Below are 8,046 nucleotides of genomic sequence, written 5' to 3' on the forward strand. Positions count from 1 at the left end.
AGGCTACCCAAAACTATTTCATATGGACACAGAAAGCCACTTCCTCATGCCAGGAGAATCCCTGATAGCATTTTTAGAGGAAGAGGAAATGCTTCTATGGGCTCTGCAAAGCCTGGTGAGGCCTCTGGCACAACTCGTGTTGACTTCCCATTAGTCTGGGGCTCTGTTGCCCACCATTAATCAAAGCTGGCATTGCCCTGCTTTGCCACTAATGCCGGCTGAAGGCGATGGGATTGGAGGTGCTCAGGCAGGATGGACTGCTCTGGGAGCTAACACTCTTTCACCACCAGGAAATTCCAGCTTGAACCTGTTTGCCTGAAAAGGATTCTTGTTGGAGAGTAGGTGTTTGTTCTGAAAACAAGAACTAATGCTTCTAGTGCAAAGGTTAATTTGAAATTCAAAGAAGCCCCTCAGCTACTAAAGGGACAAAACTCGTCTCTAATTAATGCACAGCCGAGCACAGGGCTGCAGCTTTTCCTTCAGCTCTGAGGGGACTCACAACTGTCCTTACACTCTTTTCTTACCTGAGAACAATGTTTGGACCATCACCAAAATGTGTGACTCTAACAGCACTTCCCATCTGCAGACCTGCAAGAGTCTGAGTCCACAGAGCACTCACAAGCAAAACTCTGCATGTAAGGTAGGAAGATAACCCAGACCTTTGCCAGCTGACTTCAGTGCTTTGTCCACCATTCCATGCTAAGAAGATGTTAATTCAGCCTCACTCTGCATCAAGGTGAAGCCAAAAGGTCTGAAGAGGCCCCTTCCTCTTGTCCTCTGTGACCAGTGAACAGTTTGTTAGCTTGTATCACCAAGTGCTGGGTTTCTGGAGGGGCTCCTCAGCACAGATACTTTAACATTTCCTTGCCTTGCTGGAGAATAAATCTTACCCAGTGGCACACCTGGGTGACATGGAGCACATTGTATGGTGCCTTCCAGCAGCAGCTGAAGGCTGTGGGGACCATCTGGCCTGTTCATGAAGCTGCCACATGTGATGCGTGAGGAACCTGCTGCACTTTCTAATGCAATACTCAGGCTTGGCAAAACAAGCCCAGCCCTGCCCTCCATTCTAAATTTAGCAGCATAACAAACTGCAGTTGGTTCACTCCCAGCAGAGCAAATCATGACCTTACTCCTAAGTGTGTGTGCTTCTGGACAAAGACCCCACCACACACTCCTTGATTTCCACCCAGTGCCCAACCAAGCCCCTTGAGCACCATCTGAGAGAGGACTAAAGGTAAATGAAATCCCAAGCCATTTATATAAAAAATATAAATACTTTATTTTTCAACTAAAAAGGTGCAAACATGTAACTTTTGGTCACACTTCTCAACAAATAAACTGTCCAAAGAGCCATAGTCAAAGAAGGAAACAAATACTCAAGTGGAAAGACTGCTAGGCTATGGCAGAGCCCTTCTCCTTAAAGCCACTTGTCCAACAAAGTGGAAGTCAACAACATTTTGCCAGACAGATGCTTTGCAAGGCTGCTCAACCCTGACAAGCTCCATCTTGATCCCAGCTCCCCATGTGGCCCTATCTGCACAATTTCCACTGGAATATCTATTTCATGCTTTGAATGCATTGTCAAAGAAAAGCTTGAACTCCTACCTATCTTGTTCCAGAGAAGGCTATCATTGACACTTTGAAGCATTTAACAAAGGCACAAAACTTTAAATTAATTTAGATAACTGTACAAATCTATGTACACTATTTACAAGAGTCAAAAAGGAGCTTGTGGCAGGACAGTTAACTGCCACCAGCTGTCCAGTCTAAGAGATTCTGATTCTTGCCAACTGAGCACACGAATCAGTGTCGGAGCTGAACCATGACTGTCCTGACTAACAGAACACCTTCTGCTTGGCAGGCTGCTGGTGAGGCCTTGGCTCCAGCACCAGCAAACGTGCCAATGGTCTCCTTCTCCATTGCACTACTAGATGAAGCAAGCTGTCCCACATGGAACGCTTGCTTGAATCTGGTTTCCAGCCTATTTCCCTCCCCCCTCTTCTTCATACCACCTCATGACCAGCGTGTTCCGAAGCTGCTGCGTCTCGCCGTGGTCCCGCCGTCTGTTTAACCTTCTTCAAACCACCACTTGGGGTCAGTAGAAAAATTGTCTTAGGTCACACGGAGCAGTTTTGTTGAAATCAAAAAAATAGTAATTGAAAAAAAAAGAAGCTGATTTAAATGCCTTGTGCTATTGAATTGAGTTTACAAAATGAGATGCACATCAGTTCAAGTTCAGAATCTTGTTAAGAGTCTCCTCCCGGCTTTATGCCATGTCCCCATACATCTTTCTGTAGTACAGAGACTCAAAGATGTCGTTGTCACCAGGGCAGTTGTAGTGGCAGGCACAGGTCTTGATGAACATCATTTTCCTCTTCATGATCTCGCCATCGGGGCACTTGAACTCCACGGGCAGGGTGGCTGTTCTGTGGGGCGTGCAGCAGCGCCCGTCGGTGCAGACCCCACAGAACTTAGCTCTGTAGGTCTTGACACTGGTGCAGCCAGACAGCTCAAATTTGATGGGTTTGGAGATTTTGGGGGTGCGAATGCACTTTTTGCCTTTCTGTTAGGAGAGAAATGAATACGAAACGTTTAGAAGGTTGGCTCTCAGACAGCACCTAGCTGGCCAGCCAAGGGCAAGCAGGCACATTCATCCTTACACTTGCATCAGAGGAGAGTGCCTTGCAGTGTCACAGTAAGGTGTTTAGTGAAAAATAAGGATGTTTCATTGTAAGCTGCCACTGGGACAGAACTCCAATTTCAAGGTAAACCACTTGAAATTGACTACATCACAACTCCACAGCTTCTAGGGAGGCAGTGGTTTTTACTAATGGATAGCAGCATCCTAGAAGATGACACATAAAGATGAGATTATTTACCTTGATGTTCTCCTCCAAGTCTGCTTCACAAGGTCTGACCATGCAGAGCCTACTCTGCTTCTCCAGTCTGCAGAAGGCATTATCATTGGTGACCCTGGTTGAGATGCCCATGCCACAAGTCTTGGAGCAAGCACTCCATTCTGTGGTCTGCACCAGGCAGTTGTCACGCATCATAGTCGGGTCTGGACCATAAGTATCCTCCAGTCTGTAAGCTGCAGGAGGTAGACAGCCAAGGGTGAGATCGCTGCCTCCCCTCATGTCCTGCTAAACGCTCTCTTGCCTTTCCTGAGAAATTCAGGCAGATTGGACAGGGCCGGGGGATGGGTTGGACTGGATGATCTTGGAGGTCTCTCAACCTGGTTGATTTTACGGTTCTATGACTCCACCTGCTGCAGCACTCCCACTGCCCAGGTGCCCTGTCTCAACCCATCCCACTACCTTCAGCCTCCATGCAGGTTTGCTCCTTCCCCCAAGGCTGCTGTCTGCGGCGTGCCCCCACTCACCAGCCAGAGCAGGTCCCACGGCAGTCTGCTCCTTGGCATCGTCGCAGACCCACTCCTCGCAGCATTTGCCAGGGAGCTTCACCCGACGCGGGTAGGGGCAGTCGGGGCTGGGCAGGCGCACGTCCATGCTGCAGAGGGGCACACAGCCCACCGCGCCGTCCAGGCAGGTGCACTGGTACTTGCAGCTGCTCTGGAAGGACTCTCCGCTCCGGTACACCACGCCGCCGAACACGCAGGGCGCACCGTCCCGAGCTGCGAGGGGCAGGAGGCACGGCGTGAGGCGGGCGGCGCGGCCGAACAGCAACCGCGGCTCACCCCGTGCCCGACCTCGTCCCGGTGCCCCGGCCGGTAGCAGAGCCAGCCCCACTCACCGGTGCAGACGCCGATCCTGCGGTTGGCAGGGGAGCCGAAGTCGCAGAAGAGTCCCTTGTGGTGGTCGCAGGGGTCGCGCTCTGTGCAGAGCTCGCCCAGCTGTTTGGCGCAGACGCGGCAGCAGCCGCAGCCGTCGAGCACCAGGGAGACGCCGGCGGGGCAGACGGGGCCGGGCCCCGGGCCGCACTGGCACTGCCCGCTGCACTCCTGGCCCTGCGCCTCCTGCAAGCGACGAGACAGAGAGATGAGATGGGGGCGTCAGAGCCAGCACTGCCGGGACCGCGGCGGACGGAGCAGCGGCGGCGGCCGCACTTACCGAGCTGAGGAGGGCGACGACAAGGACTATGGCGAAGCCGGCAGGGCTCATCTCGCAGCGGTCGTCGGCTTGCGGGGGACGCGGCAGCGGGGCGCTGAGGCGAGGTTAGGCGAGAAGAGCCGAGGTGAGCTGAGGTGAGGCGAGCAGAGGTTCCGGCCGGGCGAGTCTCGGCAGCGGAGCGGCCTGTGGCGACGGGCGGGTGGCTGCTGCGCTGCGCTGCTCCGCGCTGCTCCGCTCGCCCCGAGCCTGGCGGGAGGTGTCTGTCTGACTGCCGAGTGCCGGCGCGGCCGCTGCTTTATAGGCGGCGGCGCGGGGCTGCCAATGGGCTGAATGGGGCCGCGGACAAACAGCGACATTCCGCGCATTCCTGCGCGCCGCGCCGCGCCGCCCGCCCCGCCCCGCAGCGACCCTGACCCCTGACTCCCGCATTCCTCCGTCTGTGCACTCACACCCCCCAACGCGCCCCGGCCCCTCCTACCTCACCTCTCTTTTATTTTTCGTCCCGATGTTTTTCAGCCGGAGCCACCTCCGCTGGCAGCCGCGCTCGGCCACCCCTCCTCCCGCGCCAGGGCGTTATTCCGAGGCGGGCGGCGGGCCGGTTGCCAGGCGCGGCCGGGGGAATCCGCTATCCCCTGCCTCCGTGCTCTCGCTCGCCCCTCGTCCATCCCCCGAGCAGAGGGGACGGGGGGCTGCTGGAGCCCCTTGAGCTCCCCGGGGGCGGGCGTCCTGCGAGCCCCTCGCCTAAGGGTGCCCGGCGGTCAGCGGCCCCGGTGCTTTGTGACCGCCGAGCAAAGGTGTAATTACACTAGCGGGTATAAATTGACTCTGTGTGCCACTGAATCATGCCCAATGTCTGTGATGTGTTCCGTCCCTGATGGATGCTCTCTATGAATAGAGAGAGTGCCTATTTGCTCTGGAATAGTTGGCCCCGCGGCGCAGGCTGCAGGCTGGCAGGAGTGGCTCTTCTTTGCCCGCTGCCGGTGTGCAGCTGTCATTTCTGAGCAACATCTTCCTCGCACAGACCTGCTCCCCAGCCTTGCCGAAGGTCCGCCCTGGCATTGCGAGAAGGCTCTGGCGCAACCCTGCGCTCAGCCAAACCTTCGTGTTGCGGTTTCTATTTGACCAAACACAAGACCCAAGCATTGTGGCTTGTATTAAATCGTTGCAGATAACTGTTAGGGTTGGGTTCTTTGTTGTGTTCTGTTTCTTTTTTTAACCAGGAGGATGGTTCTTCCCCCTCCTCCTCATGTATCATTTGAATATTCAGTGATGTCATGTTGTTTGCCAGCATTTTGACCTTTGATCTCTAGAAGCATGTCAGTGTTTAGTGAGAGAGATCAGCTTAATGCATTGTATCAGGCAAACTGAAAGCTGGTGAATATCTTAAAAGACAGTCATGCAGGCTTTCTCCTTCTGCCGTAGCCCTCTTCTTTCTCTCCCCCCATACACAGGCAGGCTATGATGCAGCAATGTGGATGCACAGATTCCTGAGACAAAAGGAAACCTTTTCCTACAAACCCCCAGTAGGCTCTGTTGAACTGTGAAACTGTTATTCGTGTTCTGCCAGCACTGTACTATGGCTGGGAAAGTCATTTGCATGTCATTTCTTCAACTTGAAATTCTCTATTAAATGGAACGAGATCAGCTCTGAAACAACAAAAAGAATCAATCCCAGAGGAAGAGTTATGGTAAATAATGCTTGGTCCTGAAGCCACAGGGCTGCTGAAATCTGTATTAGCTTGAAGGACTCCAGTGGGCTCAGTGCTGGGTAAATAAGCTGTGTACCAAACTATGTATGACATGCATACCAAAATGCAAATGTAACCAGGTAAACAGAATGCCTTTTTTAAATGCCTAAATATGGTAGGGGAACATAAGAGAGAGAGAGAGAGGCTCTAGACATGTTTTATAACTTTCCATCTAAGTTGTTTTTTTTCAGAGAAACAGTTTTATTAAACAAAACCTAAGAATCTCACTGACAGAAAAAGTATGTTGAGAAGTAACAAACCACCAGAAAGGCAGGAAACCCAAAATTAAAGGATAAATCTGTCCTAAGTCCTCACACTGAGGGCCAAGTACAGCAAGCCCCAGCTACTTGCTGCCCTAAGAACACAAACAAACAAAAAACCTGAAATAGGCTTTTGGGCTTCAGAACTAATTCTAGTCCTGCACCACTGTGAAGTGGGCATTTGCTCACTGCATTATAGGTTTTGCCAGCCCAGGGAAAGGGGTGGGCTCCATCAGGTTTGCCTTTTGTCGTCTCGGTGTCTGTGCCGTCAGATGTGACCCACTGAGTACCTCCCATGTGCATCTGTGTGTTTGTGCAGAGAGTCCAACTGATCTTCAGTTTATCCTTTCTGATGACATGCCATGAGCTGGAGCAGTAGACCTTGGCAGTGATGCATAAATGGTTAAAAGGTGCCAGTTTTGCCCTCCATGCAGCTGTTTGTACAGCACATGCTTTTCAAGGTAGTATATTTTTTCTGCTGAAGCTAGGAATTCACAGCACCAGCCTGGCAGACTTGTTTGCACAGCTATATAGGGTATGTGTGTGTCTACAGCAGCTTCAGTTGGTACAGTTCCTTTGGTGAAGCCTTGTAAAATGTACAGGTGTGGATATGCCACATTCCTCTGTCCTGTTTTTCCTTCTTTTTTTTCCTCCTTCCCCCCCTCCCAAAGTCACTTGATCAGGTATCAGACGTACTGGAAGCCTGGCAAGGCTACAGGAAAGTGGCTAGACTTGGAGTGTTTGTGTACTTAAAGAAAGAATCTTGCACATTTTCAACTTTCAGTCACAGATATTTTTTTATAAGAGCAAGCGGAGGTCTGAGCCAGGCCTCAGAGAGGAAATCCAAGGCTCCCAGGGCAGCCGAGCGCAGGAATGCGGATCGGGTCCAGCAGCCCTGCGGGGCACATACGGCACTGGCAGTCTTGGAGGAAGTGCCCGTATATGGGCATCTGCACCCTCAGCTGTTTGTCCTCACCGTAGGCTTGTAGCTGGCTTCAAACGCTTCTGGCTTGCCTCAGCTTTAATAAGCCAATTAGTTCCTTTCCCAGAACGCTCACCAGGATGCTTCTTCAAAGCTGCAATAAATAGATGTCTCCATCTGAGAGCTGCAGTCAATGTCGTGTGAGCAGGCTTTGGTGCAAGCACACATCACAGATCCCAGCTCACTCTGCTGGCTCAGAAACAGACACAGAATACAAATAAACAAAGCTGTGTTCTGCCTGGTATTTGTCTTTCTTAGAAGTCATCTTGCCGCTTATTCTATGGATCTGTAGGCACAGAAGGACTCACAGGCAGACTGCTGCCTGGACTTTAACTCATCCTTTTCTGGAGGGATGTGTGAGCTTGTGGATCAACAAAAGCAGAGCAAGCAGAAGCCTGCTCAGCAGTATGAGCAAAGCAAACTTCTCAGACACGATCACCATTAGCAGAGCTGAGTTCTCCTATTTTCTGTCGTCATTGTTGTTGGAACTCCTGTTCTTCGCGTTCTGACAGGTGGCACTGCCTTACTTCTACAGGCACCGAGAATGCGGCTTCAGGCTTCTGGTTTCATTCTTGCAAAGGCACTGTAGGTTTTATCACTGTGTGTGGTCTCAAGCATGCAGAGGGATGACTGGAAGCAGAACAACCTAGATGAGTATTTAAAGCACGTGTGAAGATTTGTATGACAGAGATTACAGCAGCATGAAGACAAAGGTCCTTTACCTACCAAACCCCAGGTTCAGTTTATTCTACTTTAATTTGGAACAATTGGGCATGGATCTCAGCAGGACTGCAGGGAGCAGCTTTCACTACTTCTGTGCAGAACTTGGCTGCAGCCTCCTTGGCTGTGGGGAACTGCAGAGCCCTGCCACAGCTCACAAAGGTGAGTAAGGTGGAAAAAGAGTCAGTGTCCCTTGACATAAGGACAGCAGCAGATTCTCCTACATTGAACAGTTTGAAGACTCAGCTTTGGCAGACTTCTCA

At 51.7% G+C, this 8,046-nt stretch overlaps 1 protein-coding gene across 2 annotated transcripts; it reads right to left on the reverse strand.

The window, feature by feature from the left end:
- Positions 1-1,257: 1,257 nt before the first annotated feature.
- Positions 1,258-5,024, reverse strand: CCN2 (cellular communication network factor 2). Of its 2 annotated transcripts, XM_064170175.1 has the most exons (6): positions 4,557-5,024; positions 4,074-4,319; positions 3,757-3,979; positions 3,386-3,637; positions 2,883-3,094; positions 1,258-2,566 (listed from the first exon to the last, which is right to left on the reverse strand). In XM_064170175.1, the coding sequence occupies exons 2-6, from the start codon at positions 4,122-4,124 to the stop codon at positions 2,270-2,272; spliced, it is 1,035 nt and encodes a 344-aa protein (XP_064026245.1). In that variant the 5' UTR covers positions 4,125-4,319; positions 4,557-5,024; the 3' UTR covers positions 1,258-2,269. The 2 variants fall into 2 exon arrangements, with proteins under 2 accessions (XP_064026245.1, XP_064026244.1); XM_064170174.1 differs by lacking the exon at positions 4,557-5,024 and having other exon boundaries at positions 4,074-4,442.
- Between the last annotated feature and the right edge of the window lie 3,022 nt (positions 5,025-8,046).

The sequence above is a fragment of the Pogoniulus pusillus genome, chromosome 33 (genome assembly GCF_015220805.1).
Source record: "Pogoniulus pusillus isolate bPogPus1 chromosome 33, bPogPus1.pri, whole genome shotgun sequence".
NCBI lineage: Eukaryota > Metazoa > Chordata > Aves > Piciformes > Lybiidae > Pogoniulus > Pogoniulus pusillus.